Here is a 17,747-nt window from a genome sequence, read left to right as displayed (position 1 = left end):
GGGGCTGGGGATTTAGCTCAGCGGCAAAGCGCCTGCCTGGCAAGCACAAGGTTGTGAGTTCGGTTCCCGGTACCAGAGAAAAACAAAAAAAAAAAAAAAAAAAAAACCAAAAATAAAACAGAGCTTCAGCCAAGTGGCATATACATGTAATCTCAGCACTTGGGAGGCTGAGCTTTGGCAATTTAGGGAAAATGCCTCTCAAAATAGAAAATTGAAAAAGGGCTTGGGACACAGCCTGGTATGAAGGTCATGGGTTCAGTTCCCAGTACAGCCAGAAAAAAAGGAAGATAAGGTAGAGTCAAACATGAAAAAATAACAGAAAACTATAAAAAAATGACCAGAGAGCCAGGCATGGTGGTGCATGTCTGTAATCCCAGCACTTGGAAGGCTGAGGCAGGAGGATCACCCTGAGTGTGAAACCAGCTTCAACTACATAGACCCGATCTCAAAATAAAAAAGTAAAATGTTGATGAAGATGTAGAGCAACTAGAACTCTCATACTTTGCTGGTAATACTTCCAAATAGTACAACCACTTTGGAAAATAATTTGTTAGTTTCTTTAAAATGTAAAAATATTTACTATATGACCCAGACATTCTACCCCTGGGTAGTTATCCAAGGTTAGTGAAAACACACCCACAGAAAGTCTTGAACATGAGTCTTCGAGGTACTTTTATTTATAATAGTTGAAAACTGAAAATAATCCAATAAAATGGACAAATTGTGATATAGCCACACAATAGAATGCTACTTAGTATTAAAGAAGAATACACATTGATGACACATATAACATCAGGGAGGAACCCCAAAACAGTCTGCTGAGTACAAAAGGCCAGGTGGGGAATGGGACAAAAAAAGGCTAGGTGAAAATGAGTACATACTATATGATTCTATTTATACAAAATTCTAAGAAATGCAAAGTAGTCTAGAGTGACAGAATGTAGATCAGTAATTTTCTGGGGAAGGACGAGTAGGAGAAAGTGATTGTGAAAGGGCAGAGGAAACTTTTAGGAGAGACAATTATTTTCATTACCTGGACTATGGTGACGGTTTCATGGATGTATACATTTGCCAAAATTTATGTATAAAAAATCACCAGAGAGCCAGGCGTGGTGGTGCACACCTGTAATCCCAGCACTTGGGAGGCTAAAGCAGGAGGATCACCCTGAGTTTGAGGCCAGTTTGGGCTACACAGTGACTTTAAGACTAGCCTGTCCATTTCTTAAATCGCACACTTATGAAATGGACAATTCATTTAATGCTAATTATACCTTAAAGCTGTTTTTTAAAAAACTAAATTGGATAAAAAAATAATCTACCTATCTATCATCAAGGCACCAGATTTTAAAATATATTTATATAAATTGAGAGGTGTGGTGCACACTGGTAATCCTAGCACCCTGGGAGGCTGAGGCAAGAAGATTACAAGTTTGAGAGGAGCCTGGACAATTTTTTTTGTTTGTTTTTTTGATACAGAGTCTGCTATGCAGTTCAGGCTGGTCTTGAACTCACTATGTACCCCAGGCTGGCCCTGAACTCACAAGGATCCTGGGATTACAAGTGTGTGCCACCTCACCTACCTAACATGGACTATTTTATTTTTGTGTGTGTGTGGTATTAAGAACTGAACCTCAAAAAAAAAAAAAAAAAATTGAACCTCATACATACTGCGCAAGTGCTCTATTACTGAGTCCCAGCCCCCTCCCTCTTTTTAAAAATGAGACAGTCCTGAGTAGCTGGAACTACAGGTATGAGCCACCGTGCCTGGCTGTTATGAATTCTGTTTTTATATAACTGGCCATACATCTTGTTTACATCAGGATCACCACGAACTTGTGAGTAATGCCTTGCAGTAAGTCTTTATGATGGCTTACAATGCCACTAGGTGACTGGAACTTTTCAGTTCCACTATCATCTCCTGGAACTACCACTGTGTACAGGGTCCTTCACTGACTAAAACGATGCCATGTGGTGCATGGCTGTATTTGTTTTGTTTTGTTTTTTGGTTTTTGGTTTTTTTTGTTTTTTGCATGGCTGTATTTGAAGAGATATTGGCTGACAATTATCCAAATCTGATTAAGAATGTGAAGTCATACATACAGGAAATACAACACAGTGAGGCAAATAAATAGAAAGGAATGGATATCTAGACACATTATACGAAAACTCATAAAACACCACATCTTAAAAGAGAGAATAATGACAGATCATCTACAAAGATCATCAGATGCAATTAGACTGAGCAGACTTTATTTTTGGTGATACTGAAGATTTAACCCAGGGCCTCATGAATAGTAGGCAAGGGCTCTACCGCTGAGCTATATTCCCCTTTAATTTTGAGACAGAGTCTTTCTAAGTCACTAAATTGCCCAGGCTGGGTTTGAAACTGTAATCCTCCTGCCTCAGCCTCTCAGAGTTCTGGGATTACAGGCATGCACTACTTCGCCTGGCTCTGAGCAGATTTCTTTACAACCGATGGGCATTGTACCTAATCTATAGTGTGCTATACTGTCCTAGACAATTAGAATACAAAGATAAATAAGACAGGCTCTGCCCCTATCCTGTGGAGTTCACAGTGTGTCAGGAATGATAGGCACGGAGGGAACAATTATAGTTTGCTGAGCTGGCCTGGTTGGAGGGCGAGAGACTTGGCAAGAAGACAATTCATGGAGAACAGCATTATAAAGACCTTCCCACTGAATATGCTGGAACATCCTGTTTGTCAGTACAAGAAGGGCTTTCCCTCCAAGAGATGCTGGCGACAGCAGCTGCTATGCTCACCCATAGCAGGCCATATGTCTAGCAGCTTTGGACCAACATCAACATCCCTGCGCCCTGGCTCCACTCCAAAGCACCCTGCTTGGCCTGGCGTGGCCTCGTGGGTTGAAGCGTGTTAGGGCGCAGTCTCCCAGGACCGGGCCGCGCTGTGTCCTTTTCCGCCTATGTTCGCAGCTTCCGGGCAGAGTACCTGCATCAGGTGCTAACTCATTGAGGGTGGATCCTGGTTAAGAGAAAGGAAGCGTTGGGGAGAAAGCATACGGGAGACAGGACCCACCAGCGGAAGTCCAGGGAGGGTGGAAGTTCCTCGGAGAAGGCTGGAAAGAAGGTGTGAGGAAGGCAGGCGAAGGCAAGTTTCTCGTGGTCTAGGGGCCGATCTAACCTGCAGAAAGGAAGCGCGACCAGCTGCTGCGGCCACTCCCATCTTGTGCCACCAGGGATTTGGGGGCGCGGCCCCTGCGGGTCCGGGCCAGCAGCCAGGACCCACCCTCGGTCCCGCCCTTCTCGGGATTTAGCGCTGGCAGCCTGGGCGGTTCGCAGCCGCCACTTCCGCCTTGGCTAGGTGAGCGCCCGCACCTACTAGCTGGGGCGCCCTTGGGGTCCGTCCGCGGGGTACTGGGCCGCCTTCCTTCCCCATCTCGGGTCTTTCTGCGGTCTTGGTTCTGCTGCGCTTTGCTCTCACTGCCTAACTAGGTCTTTCAGGCCCTGAGCGTTCCTCTACGCCCAACTCCTCCCGGGTTGGCAAAATGGACCCAGCCTCAGGGTTGCCAAGGGGGCCTAACCTGGGGTTCTGCGCTTCCTTCTAGCGTAACTAAAGTTGGGGCATGAGGCGGGCAGGTGTATTGGCAGGCAGCCGGTACCCAGAGCGCTTAGCCCTAGAGCTTTATTTAATAAAGGCTGGTATAGTAGCCTTGAAGCGGAGTTAGACGGTGCCACAGGTGTGCTGGCTGAGCTTGGTGGGTGTGTGGGAATGCATCTGGCAGCCTAGGCGGCGCTGGGGGCAGTAACCAAGCTTAGCAGTGGCCTGCATTTGGCCCATCATAAATGCCTGATTTGATTTCAAATGCTGTTGCCCTGGGTGACTAAAAGGCCATGATTCTGAGTGTCGCTGGGGTGAGGGGCAGTATGGCTGCATAACTTAGGTGTGTATGGGCACTGCACTTTGCTGTCTTGGTGAGTTGTGTGTGTTTATGTGGCCCTGAGTTTCCCAGGCGTTGGGGGGGGGGGCGCGTATCTAGGTATCTTCGGTATATGGAGGTATCACACTGCCTCATTCAACTGTGTATATGGGAGTTTTGTGGCACCACACTTGGAATGTCTCTGATTTGGGAGGATAGTCTGTGGATGTCTCAGGCATGTTTGGCAGTAAATCTGTGGATTTATGGTAGTATGTGGGAGGTAGTATACACTTGTGCCGCTGAGCTATATCCCTGGCTGTGCCTACATCTCTGAGGTATGGTACGGTTAGTGTATCTGGGCATCTCCAGTGTGTGGGGGAGGCAAAAATGTCTCCTGTATAAGGAGGGGAAAGGTCTGGGCATGTGTAACGGTGTATCCCAGTTCTAAAGGCACAGTATAGTGGGTGTCCGGAGGGTACAGGGGCAGTATGCCGGTATCTCTCTGGAGCATGGACAGTCACACACCTGGATTCTGTAGCCACGGCAGGCAGTGTTCTGAAACCTCAGCTGTGAAGGGAGCAGGTTTCTGGTGAGAGGAGTGATTGGGGGGTGGATAGAGTATCTGGAGTGTTGGGGGTAAGGAGCATCTTACTCGGGATTTGCCTCTGTGAAAGGCAGGGTTCCTGTTTCTCTCTGATGTGTCCCTTCCCCTGTCTGTGCCAGCTTCTGATGGGTGAAAGGTGGCACTGGAGACCCTGTCTCTGTGTCTGAGTGTCTTAGGTCCTACCCTAGGCCTTACGTCTGAAGCAGACTGCTGTCAGCGTTATGAGTTCTTCTCCAGACATGTCCCCTGAGGCTGGCTCCCTGTGGCTACTACAGCTGCTCCGGAACATCCAACTGGCCCAGTTTTATCGACCCATCCTTGAAGAACTTAATGTCACTCGGCCAGAGCATTTCAATTTTGTAAGGCCTGAGGACCTGGACAGCATTGGCATGGGCCGACCTGGTGAGGAACCCTTGCACTGAGGCCCTGGTCACTCCTTCCCAGCCTGTCAGTTGCCAGGCCCACTCCCCCACGTCCCAGTCCTCTTGCATATAGGTCTCTCTGCACCCTGTCCACTCCAACCGACACCCTATTTCTGATTCTGGCCTCTCCCAGCCCAGCGCAGACTGGCTGAAGTGCTCAAGAGGCACCGTTCAGGAGTCAAGCCTAAGAACTGGGTCAACAAGGTATGTGGCAGTGCTGGTGGTGATGTTTGAAGGGCTCAAGCCTCTTTAGGCCTGGGAATGGGGTGAGTGAAGTAGCAGGGGGGTTCTGCAAGGTTCTTTGCACCTGAGTTCCCACTCCTCTTTCAGATCCTTGGTGGTTTTGCCCCTGAGCAAAAGGAGACCACCCCACCCTCAGAAAGGCCTGCAAGCCTCCCTGAGCCAGAGGCGGGACTCAAGTGTCTGATCCCAGAGGGTGCTGTGTGCAGAAGGGAGCTGCTGGGCTCAGGCTGCTTTGGTGTAGTACATAGAGGACTGTGGACACTGCCTAGTGGCCAGAGTGTGAGTATGCAAGGGTCCCGGCACAACTGCCCTCTGCATTCCTCATGTCCTCTGCGCTCTGGCCTTGACATGGCTGGTCCCAGGGTGCCTAATGGTGCTCTCCAATCACCAGGTCCCCGTGGCTGTCAAGTCCCTTCGAGTGGGTCCCGAAGGCCCTGTAGGCACGGAGCTGGGAGACTTCCTGAGAGAGGTGTCCGTCATGATGAACTTGGAGCACCCACACGTGCTCCGTTTGCATGGCCTGGTACTGGGCCAGCCTCTACAGATGGTGAGCACATCTGGACGCTAGCTCCTCGGAGAGCCCCAAGCCTGGCGTGCGGCAGGAAGGTGCTGTGGAGCCAGACCAAGGCTCACATGGTTCTGTGCTTCTGCAGGTGATGGAGCTGGCGCCACTGGGCTCCCTGCATGCACGCCTGACAGCCCCGGCCCCAACGCCCCCGCTACCCGTAACTCTGCTCTGCCTCTTCCTTCGGCAGTTGGTGGGGGCCATGTCATACTTGGGCGCCCGCGGGCTAGTACACCGGGACCTCGCTACGCGAAACCTGTTGCTGGCGTCGCCCCGCACCATCAAGGTGGCGGACTTTGGGCTGGTGCGGCCGCTGGGCGGCGCCAGGGGCCGCTATGTCATGGGCGGTCCCCGCCCCATCCCTTACGCCTGGTGAGGGTGGGCCCGGGCGCGGCGGGTGGTCGGCTTGGGAGGGCGGTGGGGGCCAATCTGGAGGCCGGCAGTCAGGCAGAAGCTTGGAGCGGGCCAGCCTCCAAAGGAAGCTGGGAGCAGAGACCGTCGCCTCCCTCAAGGGGCTCAAAGGAGGACTTCTGAGACTGAGGGTTGCACCCAAGGGGGTGGGAGCTCCGGGGCACATATCGGGCCCCCTTCAGCTTCCACTTCCGCAGGTGTGCCCCAGAGAGCCTGCGCCAGGGAGCGTTCTCCTCCGCCTCCGACGTGTGGATGTTTGGGGTGACGCTGTGGGAGATGTTCTCTGGGGGCGAGGAGCCCTGGGCTGGGGTCCCGCCATACCTCATCCTGCAGCTGCTGGAGAAGGACCGAGCCCGCCTGCGGAGGCCTCCACTCTGCTCCAGGGCCCTCTACTCTGTCGCCTTGCGCTGTTGGGCTCTCCATCCTTCGGACAGGCCTAGCTTTTCCTACCTGGAGGGGCTGCTCCAAGAGGTGGGGACCCCCAGCTCCTCCCTAGACACCTACATTCTCTCTTCCCTCCATTCCCGTCTCCCCCCAGGGTTCCATGCACAAGACTAAGATATCCAGATACCTGTGCTGGGCTCTGGGACCCAGTTCTGGGCAAAATATATTCAGTCCCTACCTTCAGGAGCTCAGATCCCTGGAAAGGCAGGTAAGGGCTACATTCATGCAGGCTGAAGGCCTGTGTGTCTGGGCCAGAAAGGGACCCAGAAGAGAGAGCAGTAGGTCCCCGTGGGTGTGTGACAGGCAGAGAGAAGCTCTGCGTGGGAGGGGAGATGGAAGTAATGAGGCTACAGAGGTAAGCAGGGCTGCATCATGGAGGGTTTCTGGGGCATGTCAGGAACCACAGCTCCCACGCAGAGCACTTGAGCCGTGTGAGACACTATTAGGTGCTGTGCAGGCACACTTAGGCCTGTTTGCTCACTGAGGCTTCTCAACAACCCCATGAGGTACTTTTTTCCATTTAGCAGATGGAACAGTTGAGGCACTGTTTAGTAACTTACCTAAAACCACAGAGGAATTTGAGACTAGCACCACTTCATATGACTTCAAGAGCTGTTCCCTAAATTGCTGTCTAGTAAAGGAGTTTAGTCTTCACTCCAGGGGTACTTGGGTGTTGTAGAAATACGTCGAGCAGGGGAATTACAGCCAACTTTGTGTTATTTTACTGTAGCCTGGTCCAAGAATGGTTTTGAGAGATCCTATTGACACTGATTGTGAAACAGAAGGGAGAGCAAGAGGGGTGGGTGAGGGTTAAGGAAATGGTACTAGAGAGGCCTGGAAATTCTCGTGAGGTACTTGGGAGGCAACCTCACAGGCCAGGGTGCAGAGTCGAAGTGGTAATTGCTCCCTTTGATCCCCTAGATAGAGAGAGGGCCCTCTATTGCTGTTCCTGGAACTTTGGGGTATGCTTAGCTTGGCGTGGGGTCTAGGTAGGACTGACCAGTAGATTACAACTGGGAGACAGGCACGATCTCACTGGGACCCAGCACAGAGGATATACTTGCCATGGGTTTGACTGGTTGGTGCATAAAAGAGGTCTCCTTTCCTACTCCCATACTACCCTTCTGCCTCAGGCTTCTTTTTTTGGTACCGGGAATTGAACTCAGGACCTTGCACTTGCCAGGCAGGCGCTGTGCTGCTGAGTTATATCCCCGGCCTGGACTCAGGCTTTTTGAAATCCCAGCCTTTCCTCCTGTCTCCACAGGCCTGGCCTTCTGAGGGATGCTGTGTGAGGGATGTCACAGAGCCAGGAGCTTTGCAGATGGAGCCCGGTGACTCCATCACCATCATTGAGGGCAGGTAACAGCCTGACGGCCTCCAAAAATCCACAGGGAAGCGGACTTTCCCAAGCCCTCTTGATTCCTGAACCCCTCCCACTTCTGCCCAACTCCTCGAAGCCTCATCTTCTGTGTCTTCTCCCCTTGCCTCTGAGCCCTGAGCTCCAGAGCAGTCCTGGCCTCCCTTCTAGGGCCTGACTGGCCATAGAGCCCTTTTGTGTTGGGAAGAAAAACAGTTCCCTTCCTCCAGGCAGATGCAGCCACAAGGCACACAGCTTGGTGAGCTGAATGGGCCGGAGCCAGCTGCTGTTCTCCCCCGTGCTCTCACCCCCTTCACCAGTCCTCTTCCCACAGCTCTGACGCCACAACCTGGAAGGGGCAGAACGGCCGCACCTTCAAAGTGGGCAGCTTCCCAGCCTCGGCGGTGATGCTTGCAGACCCGGGGGGCTCCTCAGCCCCACGTCCAGTCCACAGAGGCTCCCCTAGTGGGGGAGAGCGATGCCAGGGGAACATGGCCAGGTGAGGAACTAAAATGGTTGAAGACAACCAGGGTGAGGGGACTGTCCAAGTCCATCAGCTTCTCCAGAAGAGAAGCTTGGGGACAGGATGGGGCGAACCTGGAGGGGGAGCTGGCCTTGCCTCTCAGCTGCAGCTTCCAGGGTGGCCTCAGCACACCCTGGAGCCTGTTTCTTTGGGAGGGGACACGTGTGTGTGAGGGGTGGAGGATGAACTGGATCATTCTCTTGACAGGGACAGAGAGAAGGAAAAGTCTCGGGATCTACCTCCAGGACAGGGCCAGAGAAGGAAAGTGGCCCTGCAGAGGATGAGAGGTGGGTACAGCTCAATAACAAGCCTCCAATTCTGCCCGTCTTGAATCCATAGCCCTGTGTATATGGTTCCCTTCCTCCAAATCCTGCCTGCAGGCATCCTAGCTATATTTTAAGATATTAAGAGTCAAAGCTCTCTGCTCTCCCCAGTGGACAGCATCTTTCCACTGTGGCCTGAGTTTGGGCCATCAAGTTTCCTTCCTTCCCCTCATCCTCGCCTCTCCCTCTCCCTCTCCCTCTCCCTCTCCCTCTCTCTCTCCCCCTCAGTGCTGGAGGTCAAACCCAGGGGCCCTCTACCACTGAGATGCATCCCCAGTCTTTAATTTTTGAGACAGAGTCTCATCATGTTGCCTTGAACCTGTGATCCTCCTGCCTCAGTTTTCTGAGTAGCTGGGATTACAAGCATACACCACTACGACCACACATGGCAAGTTACCTAAGTTATTTTTTCCCTCTTTTTTTTTTTTTTTTTTAGGTAGGGTCTATGTACAGTATTCCAGATTAGCCTTGAACTCAAATATGTATCCCAGACTGGCCTTAAACTCACAGTGATCATCCTGCCTCAGCTTCCCCAGTGCTGGGATTACAGGCGTGTGCCACCACTCCTGGTGTTACCTAAGTCTTGATGCCCATTTCTACACCTGCTTTATTGTCCCACTTAACACATGGACAAAACAACAAAAAAAAAAAAAACCCCACATGGACCAGCCAAGCACAGTGCTAGCTGCCTCACCTGGAAATTCTCAAGAAAATATCCAGCTCAGCACAGATATAGAAAGCAGGAAAAAGTGGGACCTAGGACCTGGGTCTCCTCTCAGATTGTTTCTTTCTCAACTGTACAGGCATTTCCAAGAGTCTGGAGTCAGTTCTGTCCCTGGGCCCTCGCCCCACAGGGGGCGGTTCAAGCCCCCCTGAACTTCGACGTGCCAGAGCTGTGCCCCCAGGACTCCAAGGCCTGCCTCCACGCCCACCTTTTACCTCCAGTTCTCAGCCCAGCCAGCTCCCCAGAGAAAGGCCTCCCAGGCCCAAAAGAGAACCCCTACATAATCACCGCATTAACACACCTGGAGCCAGTAAAGTCCCTGTCCTCTCTGGAGGCCTCCTTCCTGACACTGAATGGCAGAGGAGGATAACAGAGGTGAGTGAGGTCTCACTGCAATGGCCAGGTGTCCAGAAAGGCCTAGAGGTAGGGCAAGGGCCTGAGTGAGGCTGTGTCCCCTGCAGGTGGAGGTGAGTGTGCATGGAGTCACCCACCAGGAATGCCAGGCAGCACTAAGAGCCACAGGGGGAGATGTGGTTTCCGCCATCCGGAACCTCAAGGTAAAGCCAGAGCCTTCTCTCAGACTCCTTCTCCTATCCCTGCCACCTAGGGTAGAAGTCAGCTGCCCTCTCCCTTGCTCCCATAGGTAGAACAGCTCTTCCATCTGAGTAGATGGTCCAGAGCTGACTGCCGGCGCATCCTGGAGCATTATCAGTGGGACCTCTCAGCTGCCAGCCGCTACATCCTAGCCCAGTCCTGAGCTCTGCTTCCTAGGACACAGACACCAGCATGGAACCCCTGGGCCCCTCAAGGCCTGGCCATATGAGAACAAGCAGAACCAGAGTTAAAGTCTTGACAGGGTTAAGGTCAGACTTTTACATCTAAGGAGATCCCACTTGCTACTGGCAAATACAGCAAGTACTCAGGGAAACCCAGGGTTGGGCACCGATGAGTCTCCTCCCTACCCTGTCCCCTGCCTCTGAGGGTCTAAGAATCCTTGGCTGGGACAAGAAGGACCTAAGCTACTCTGTCATCACATTATCAAATAAGAGGAAGACCTGAAGGAAAAGAGCTGCAATGTAGCATAGCTAGAGGAAGCTTCTACTCACTACAGTCACCGATCAAGTGGTTATACTGGACTATGGGACCAGCCATCCTGGACTGCCATATGCTACCTCACTGGACTTTGTGAGGCAGCCATCTTAGATGATAGAAGTAGCCACATCAACTTGAGACACGTGGCCCAAATTGCCTTAGTTTAGGCCAGTGCTGCTATAGGTGATGAAATTATCTTCTTAGACTCAAGGACATTTGATCCTAGTAGCATGGATTATGAGATGGGGCAACCCCAGCCCAGCTCTCAAGAGTTTCCTTTGTGTTTTCCCATATCAATTCTTCTACCCTCCCCCATTACATACATCTTCCAATGTTCAAAAAGTTACAAACTTTATATGAATACAGCATACAAAGATGCAGCCTCCTTCCTAGTGCAAGGGAAGGGAGGGGTGGTTAAGTAAGGCACAGGAAGCTGCAGCAAGCACCAGCTGTGGGCCGGGCCCAATGGGGAAAGGAGGTTGGCACGAGGGCCCAGCCTTTACAGCTGTTAGTGGGGAAGTGGGAATCCCCTCAAAGTGCTATAGTCTGAGGCTGAACTCATTGGCCAAGCTGATGCAGGGGAAAGGCAGCATGTCTGCCATCTTTGGTGCTACTTGCTCTTCCCCCACTAACCCCGTGGTCAAACCAAAGTCCTGGATTCCAAAGACCTCTCTGGTGCAGAGGCCCTGAAGGGGGTGAGAAGGAGCGGCAGGGGAAGTTTGAAAGCTGTTATGCCTTTGTGCAGAGGGACCACTGGAAGGCAGCAGGAAAGGGCTCTTATATATACCCTTCTGTGGGGCCACAGGTGAAGGAGGCCAGGGGAGAGGGCAGGGTTGGGGCATCAGGGCCCCCAGCCACTCAGGAACCCCTGTCTGTCCCTTGCAGTATACATGGAGGAAAGGGGCTGTCTCTGAGGTGGGGCTGGGCCAGGCCAGAGCAAGTGACCATCTTGAATTCTGCTTGAGGGGACAGTCTCTTCGCCCAGAGGCATCCTCTAACTGGTGATGGCAGAGGGCCCAGCGCCTCCTCGCTTCTCGAAGAACATGTAGTCCTGAGGGGGAGCCATTGTCAACGGATCTGGCTGGGCCTGTCTGGCTCAGCTATCACAACCTAAGTCTTTTTTTTTTTTTCTGTCTTTTTGAGACAGGGTCTCCCTATGCAGTTCAGGCTGGCCTTCAGCTCACTTTGTAGCCCAGGCTGGCCTCGAACTTGCAACAGTCCTCCTGCCTCAGCCTGCCAAGTGCTGGGATTACAGGTGTGCACCATCACACCCAGAACAACCTAAGTCTTGATCCACAAACCCCCATAATACCTGTCCCTAACACTGTCCTAGCAAGAGGCATCAAGTGATAGCCAAGGACTGGCAGGAAGGGAGGGGTGGGGGCAACCAACTCACAATGAGGAACGTGGCCCCCAGCAGCACAGCCTTCACCCTCACATCGAGATCCAGAGGAAACTGTAGGCCAAAGTCATCAGCGTCCGTGAGGGCTTCTCGCAGCAGCCCGCCCCACTGCTTGCTGATGCGGCCCACGCTGCGGGATTCATCCCTGGTCTTCACCTGTTGGGAGGGAAAAAGGCTCCAACTGAGGAGGATGTGACCAGTCTCACTGCCTCCAAGCTTACCCCCCCAGTCACCGTGTATGAACAGTACAGCGGGGGCTGGGGATTTAGCTCAGTGGCACAGCGCCTGCCTGGCAAGCACAAGGTCATGAGTTCAATTCCCGGTACTGGAAAAACAAAACAAAACAAAACAAAACAAAACAAAACAAAACAGTACAGGGTCTATACCCAGTGAATCCTAACAGCTTTCAGTTTCCATTTGACAGCTGGAGAAACTGAGGCACCCTACATTATGTGCAAGTAGATAGCAAAAATCAAGGTTCAAATTCAGATCTGTTCTCCAAAGCCCATGTATGATGTAACTGAATAGTAAGAGAAAAGGAAGCATGATGTAGTCACATCTCCTTAGCATATGGCTGGCTATTGGTTTGATTACTAATGTCCCTGACACCCACCATTGGTAGTCTGTACCCTGCAGAGAAGCCTGGCTGAGACAGCAAAAGAAGCTGACAAAATCCTGGCTGTACTTTACCAGCCAAGCAGGCTCTTAGATGGCTATGTCTGCCCAAAGGATGACTTTTCTCTAGTCTGCAAAGTAGGGACATGCCCCGTCCAACACTGCACATCAGTCTCATCTATTGATTGCACGGAGGTGCCTCTGAGGACCTTGATTTTCACTAAACTCTCTGAGCCCAGCAACAATAGGCTCCGCTGATGTGGGTAGTAACTCATAGTTACTTCCTGGTCTTTTTTTATACTCTGTATCTGGTGACTAGGACCAGAACAATTTCCTTCTATATCCTGTCCATCCCCTTCCTCCACTGTTCTACAGCTTGGGGAACTTCCTGCAGCTCTGTCCCAGGCTAAGCAGGGCCTGTCCCAGCAGCCCTGCAGTCCTGAGGGTGCAGCCTCAGTATGGACCATTCAGAATTGTGTAAAAGTGACACTGGCCCTCTGAGAATCCACAATCTACACATTTCCATACAGAGACCATAAGTATCTCCTTCCCCACTGGTTCCCAACACAGAACCTCCCTCAGACTACCAGGTGATGTACCCTTAGGTCAAGTACCTTATTAGAAGTGTTAGCAAGTCTACTGGATAATATCTGTTGCTTCTGTCTTATCTGTGCAGGAAATTATCCTTTAAAGAACCCTGGGGTCTATGGAGTGCCTCTGTCTTTAGAAACAGGTATTTCTCAAGCCTCACCCTGAAACATATCACTTTGTTTCTCTAGATTCCACTGGTGATGGATAAGTAGAATATCATTTGGACTTCAGGTTAGATAGGTCAGATTCCCCTAGCCCCAACCCAGCAGTGTAGGTAACAATCAATATTGGTTCTAAAGATGAAATCCTTTTTGCTATGCTTTTGTAAAACCACAAAGCCATCCCATTTCTTCCTTTCTTTCTTTCTTTTTTTTTGTCTTTTTGAGTCTCACTTTGCAGTTCAGGCTGGCCTTGAGCTCACTTTGTAGCCCAGGCTGGTCTCAAACTTTGAGGATCCTCCTGCCTCAGCCTCCCGAGTGCTGGGATTACAGGTGTGTACCACCACACCCAGCTCGCCATCCCATTTCTGAATGGAGGAAAACTGGAAGTATGGCAGAAGTCAAATGGATTTGGATTGATGACTTCAGGGTCTTGACCTTAGTTAGTCAAATGCCTCATGGAAGCTGCCACCTTGCTTTATGAAGATTCCAGAAATTTCTGCTTTAATCCCAATACCTCAAAGTTGGTATCTGTGCCACAGCCACAGGTCCAGCAAGGTCCCACCACTCGCAGGACTGTCTGTCGATCAGCATCTTGGATGGAGAACTTAGGGAGGAAGGGATGCCAGGTTTGTAGCACGTGACCAATGGTGGTGCCTGGTGGAGCCTGTACTTCCATCTGGAATGGGAAGCAGACAGGTCATTGCTGAGCTCGTGCACCCTGACCCAACTTCTTACTGGTCTTGGCGCTATCTGGCATTCATTACCTTTTGTCTACCCAGCCCCTCACTAAACTTGTCATCTCCACCTGCCCACTCCCACTAGAGCCACATCTCTTTCCAACCTCTGCCCCATCAAGGCCAGCCTCTTACCCCACTTAACACTTCAGCCTCTCTGCAGCCCAGGGTTCCCCACCTACCTCCTGGAGGCCACAGGGGCAGCAGAGGCAGCCACAGTGGAGTGGGCGGATCAGGCGCAGCACCTCGCGGTCCCCAGGGTCTGCCAGGCGGACACGAAGTGGCCTTCGGGTGCCACAGCACAGGCGGGCACAGCAGTTGCTCTCCTCAGCCGCCTGCCCGAGGGGCTGCCCGACCCCTGAGCGCAGTTCATACCGGTTGCAGGTCTCCCAGCCTAGGAACGCTGTCGGGGGCGACACACTGAGGTTTAGGTGCCCACCATCCTACCTACCATCCCTGCCACAGTAATGAGGCCCCGCAGAGTTCTCCTTCCAACTTACTTTCCACTCGCTCAGCCTTCTGGTGAATCAAGATCTGATCAATCTGAGAAAAGCAGGGGTAGCACTGTCATCAACTGACCAGCCTGAACGCCCAGCTCCTCTCCCGACACCCTTCTTGCCACTCACCTGCACCAGAAACTCGAGACCAGAAGGCACCCCTGGCAGTGGCAAGAAGGGGGCAGGAGGCCCGGGGGCCACGGGGCCAGGCGAAGGGAAGAGAGCGAAGCCAGGCCCAGGGGGAGGCACTTGGGCAGGCACGGACGCCTGCCCGGGCCCAGGATGCGGTGTGGGCTCCGGGTATCCGGTGGTCACAGGGTAGGGAGGTGGGGGCGAAGGGGCGTAGCCTTTGGGGGGTAAGTAACCTGTCGGGGGGGCAGGGGCAAATTAGGAAGGTACCTGCAGCCTCATCCCCTTATTCCTCAGCCCAAGGGCCGAGAGGCACCGCGGGAAATGTGGGAAGAGGCGGAGAAGGATGGGGTAGGGGAGCAGGGCGGCGGCTCCAGGAGGAAGGGAGGGCCCCACGCAGCCAGCCAGTCTGAGCACATTCCTAGAGGATGTGTTCCACACCCCGCACCCAAGTCCGCGGGGGGGATAACGGAGGACGCCCCCTCCCCGCAGCCGGGAGCCCAATTACCTGCCATGAGAGGAGAGGGGGCGGCTTGGTGGGATGTTGGTGCCCAGGCGGCTTAGTTCTGGAAGTGGAGGCAAGCTCGAGACAGCCAGACAGACAGAGACAGACACAAAGATGGACAAGCAAACGCAGAGAGCCAGTTGCACCCGGCGCCAGCCCAGGGTCTCTTGGGCGGCGCCTAAGACTCGGGGAGAAACCGAAAGTGTCAGCGGGCGGGGTGGAGTACCTGGGACCCTGGATTCCCTCCGGGGCCCCAGAACCGCCCCCTCCCTTTGTTCTCCCATTCTCCGAGAGGCGGCCGCGGGCAGACGGCAGGACAGATGGACCCGCGGTCAGCCCGACGGCTTGACCTCGAGGGAGGTGTCCCTGACCCCTATGTGCCCCGGCTCACCTGAAGCCCCCAGAACAGCCCGGGGGCAAAGCCCTGCGAGACCCCGGCGCTCGTGGAGGCGGATCCAGGTCTTGGCCCCGCCCCCGCCAGCCAGGCCCCGCCCCTCCTCGCCCGGGCGGCGCGTCTGCGCAGAGACGGACGCCGCTGTTCTGGGGACCGCGGACCTGGGACCTAGCGCCTCGTGGTGTTGCCGGGGTCCCTGTCCCTTCCGCTCTGAATGCAGAAGCCGAGAGCTCCCGGGCCGCGCAGCCCGCTAAACCCAGCTCTATGGCCCGTACCAGGGCGCCGCTAGGAAGCCCGGGCCGCTGCGCTGCTCTCCCGCGAACCAACTGCACCGGTTCCTGGGCTCCTCCTCCCAAGGGCGGCTTGGGCCTCGCTGACGCAGCGGAACACCCTTCACGCGCACTCATTGGCTTCTCGGCCTGACTGCTGGCTCTCCTTCTACTCTCCGGGGCCACCTCACAGTCGGCTCTCCCTAACGCTGCGGCGACCCACACAGGCACCCCAAAATTACGGGGCTTCCTTCAGGTGCCCCCAGCCACGTGGGCGACAGGCCGCCAGCCGGTGCCCATAATGAATGTGCGTGAAGTGAGGCTTAGGAGGCCAGAGGAGGAAGCTTAGTCAGCGAAAGCTTCCTCGAGAGGAGTCGATCTGCGTCCTGAGCCGAGGGAGGTCCGCAGGGATTTGAACAACTGAGGTGCTCAGGCTGGGTTGGTAGCAGTAGTCTGCTATGGTCACGGTGGTGTAGAGAATGTTAACAGGCTTCAAAAATGATAAATAATAATATAGAAATTGGGGGTGAGATGTCAAGGCAAGGAGTCCAGGATGGCCTCAGATGTCTTTTTAGTAGCCAGGCAGACGCAAGCAGACGTGGTGGTGCAGGCCTGTAATCCCAGAACCCTGGAAGGCTGAGGCAGGAGGATCAAAAGTTCTAGCCCAGTCAGGGCAACTTGATTTAGCAAGGGTCAAAAAATAAAAATAAAAAGTCAAGAGAAGCAGGTTTAGGGGCCTTCTGCCCCCGTGTCCGTGTTACTGTGGGATAGTCCCAGCACCTCTCCTGGAGCTGCTTATCTCCTTCCACAAAGGCTACACGGAAGACCCAAACTCTACATGGCTCAAACCTTGAGCCAGCTTCCACTAACACAGAAACATTCAGAAATTCAACCAAGGGTTAGTGAGTATCTCCTGCATGCCAGACAGCATTTGAGGTGATGGGAATGTGTAACACTGTTTTTAAAAAAGACACAAATTCTTGGCCTCCTTGGCAAAAGAGTTAGTGAAGAGACAATAGGTAAAACAGACGATAGATGGGAAGTCAGAAGGTGGTAGGTGCTCTGACCATAGAACGGTGAGGAAAACGGAGTGGTGGGCAGCATACAATTTTATTTTATTTTTTCCTTCAGTGCTAGGGATAAAACCCAAGGCCTTCCACATGCTAGGCAAGTATTCTACCACTGACCTACTCCTCTAGCTTGGGCTTGCTGTTTTTGTTGTATTTTGTCTTGTTTTATTTTTGTTTCCCTTTTTTTTGGATACAGCGTTACTGTGTTGCCCACAGTGGCCTTAAACTCCTGGGTTTAAGAGCTCCTCCAGCCTCAGCCTCCCTAGCAGATGGGAATACAGATGTGTGCCCCCATTCCAGGCTGGTTTGTTTTGTTTGTTTATTTGTTTGTTTTGTCTTTTTGAGACAAGGTCTCGCAATGCAGTTCAGGCTGACCTTGAGCTCACTTTGTAGCCTAGGTGGTTTTTTTTTTTTTTTTGTACTGGGAATCGAACTCAGGACCTTGCGCTTGCCAGGAAGGCACTTGTGCCGCTGAGCTAGATCCCCAGCCCCTTAGGTTGGTCTTGAACTTGCAACAATCCTCCTGCCTCAGCCTCCCTTATTTTTTTGTCTTTTTGAGACAGGGTCTCATTATGCAGTTCAGGCTGGCCTTGAGATCACTTTGTAGCCAAGGCTGGTCTCAAATTTGCAAAGATGGGATTACAGGCATGTGTCACCATGCCCAGTGCCAGGCTGGTTTTCCAGTTTAAAGAAGGCCAACTGCCAGGCGTGGTGGGGCACGCCTATAATCCCAGCACTCAGGAGGCTGAGGCAGGGGGATTGTTACGAGTTTGAGG

At 52.8% G+C, this 17,747-nt stretch overlaps 2 protein-coding genes across 5 annotated transcripts; one reads left to right on the top strand and one right to left on the bottom strand.

Annotated features, from left to right (window-relative positions):
• Positions 1 to 3,257: 3,257 nt before the first annotated feature.
• Positions 3,258 to 10,984, top strand: Tnk1 (tyrosine kinase, non-receptor, 1). Of its 3 annotated transcripts, none has more exons than XM_013522121.1 (13): positions 3,258 to 3,340; positions 4,689 to 4,902; positions 5,056 to 5,126; positions 5,253 to 5,444; positions 5,557 to 5,712; positions 5,921 to 6,102; positions 6,339 to 6,612; positions 7,850 to 7,944; positions 8,277 to 8,441; positions 8,673 to 8,752; positions 9,592 to 9,887; positions 9,974 to 10,069; positions 10,156 to 10,984. In XM_013522121.1, exons 2-13 carry the CDS (start codon positions 4,722 to 4,724, stop codon positions 10,267 to 10,269), a joined length of 1,902 nt encoding a protein of 633 aa, XP_013377575.1. In that variant the 5' UTR covers positions 3,258 to 3,340; positions 4,689 to 4,721; the 3' UTR covers positions 10,270 to 10,984. The 3 variants fall into 3 exon arrangements, with proteins under 3 accessions (XP_013377575.1, XP_005399559.1, XP_013377574.1); XM_005399502.2 differs by having other exon boundaries at positions 5,819 to 6,102; XM_013522120.1 differs by lacking the exon at positions 3,258 to 3,340 and adding an exon at positions 3,398 to 3,951 and having other exon boundaries at positions 5,819 to 6,102.
• On the bottom strand, positions 10,939 to 16,215 carry Plscr3 (phospholipid scramblase 3). 2 transcript variants are annotated; one of them, XM_005399507.2, is made up of 7 exons: positions 15,242 to 15,335; positions 14,734 to 14,969; positions 14,608 to 14,650; positions 14,290 to 14,510; positions 13,888 to 14,049; positions 12,001 to 12,162; positions 10,939 to 11,655 (listed from the first exon to the last, which is right to left on the bottom strand). In XM_005399507.2, exons 1-7 carry the CDS (start codon positions 15,246 to 15,248, stop codon positions 11,599 to 11,601), a joined length of 888 nt encoding a protein of 295 aa, XP_005399564.1. In that variant the 5' UTR covers positions 15,249 to 15,335; the 3' UTR covers positions 10,939 to 11,598. The 2 variants fall into 2 exon arrangements, with proteins under 2 accessions (XP_005399564.1, XP_013377576.1); XM_013522122.1 differs by lacking the exons at positions 10,939 to 11,655; positions 12,001 to 12,162; positions 14,734 to 14,969 and adding an exon at positions 15,630 to 16,215 and having other exon boundaries at positions 13,894 to 14,049; positions 14,290 to 14,369; positions 14,483 to 14,510; positions 15,242 to 15,422.
• Between the last annotated feature and the right edge of the window lie 1,532 nt (positions 16,216 to 17,747).

This window comes from Chinchilla lanigera, unplaced genomic scaffold (genome assembly GCF_000276665.1).
Source record: "Chinchilla lanigera isolate Chin_1 unplaced genomic scaffold, ChiLan1.0 scaffold00066, whole genome shotgun sequence".
Taxonomy (NCBI): domain Eukaryota; kingdom Metazoa; phylum Chordata; class Mammalia; order Rodentia; family Chinchillidae; genus Chinchilla; species Chinchilla lanigera.
Note: the sequence above shows the minus strand (reverse complement) of the source record. Positions and strands in the feature narration are given on the sequence as shown.

What these genes read in the sequence shown, in the direction of transcription:
- Tnk1 (XM_005399502.2), top strand. Translation starts at nt 4,722, where the DNA reads ATGAGTTCTTCTCCAGACATGTCCCCTGAGGCTGGCTCCCTGTGGCTA. An exon ending in TGGGCCAGCCTCTACAGATG is followed by an intron (nt 5,713 to 5,818) that starts GTGAGCACATCT and finishes GTGCTTCTGCAG; the next exon opens with GTGATGGAGCTGGCGCCACT. An exon ending in TGCCAGGGGAACATGGCCAG is followed by an intron (nt 8,442 to 8,672) that starts GTGAGGAACTAA and finishes TTCTCTTGACAG; the next exon opens with GGACAGAGAGAAGGAAAAGT.
- Plscr3 (XM_005399507.2), bottom strand. An exon ending in GAAGGCTGAGCGAGTGGAAA is followed by an intron (nt 14,511 to 14,607) that starts GTAAGTTGGAAG and finishes CGCCCCCGACAG; the next exon opens with CGTTCCTAGGCTGGGAGACC. An exon ending in GCCCCTGTGGCCTCCAGGAG is followed by an intron (nt 14,050 to 14,289) that starts GTAGGTGGGGAA and finishes TTCCCATTCCAG; the next exon opens with ATGGAAGTACAGGCTCCACC.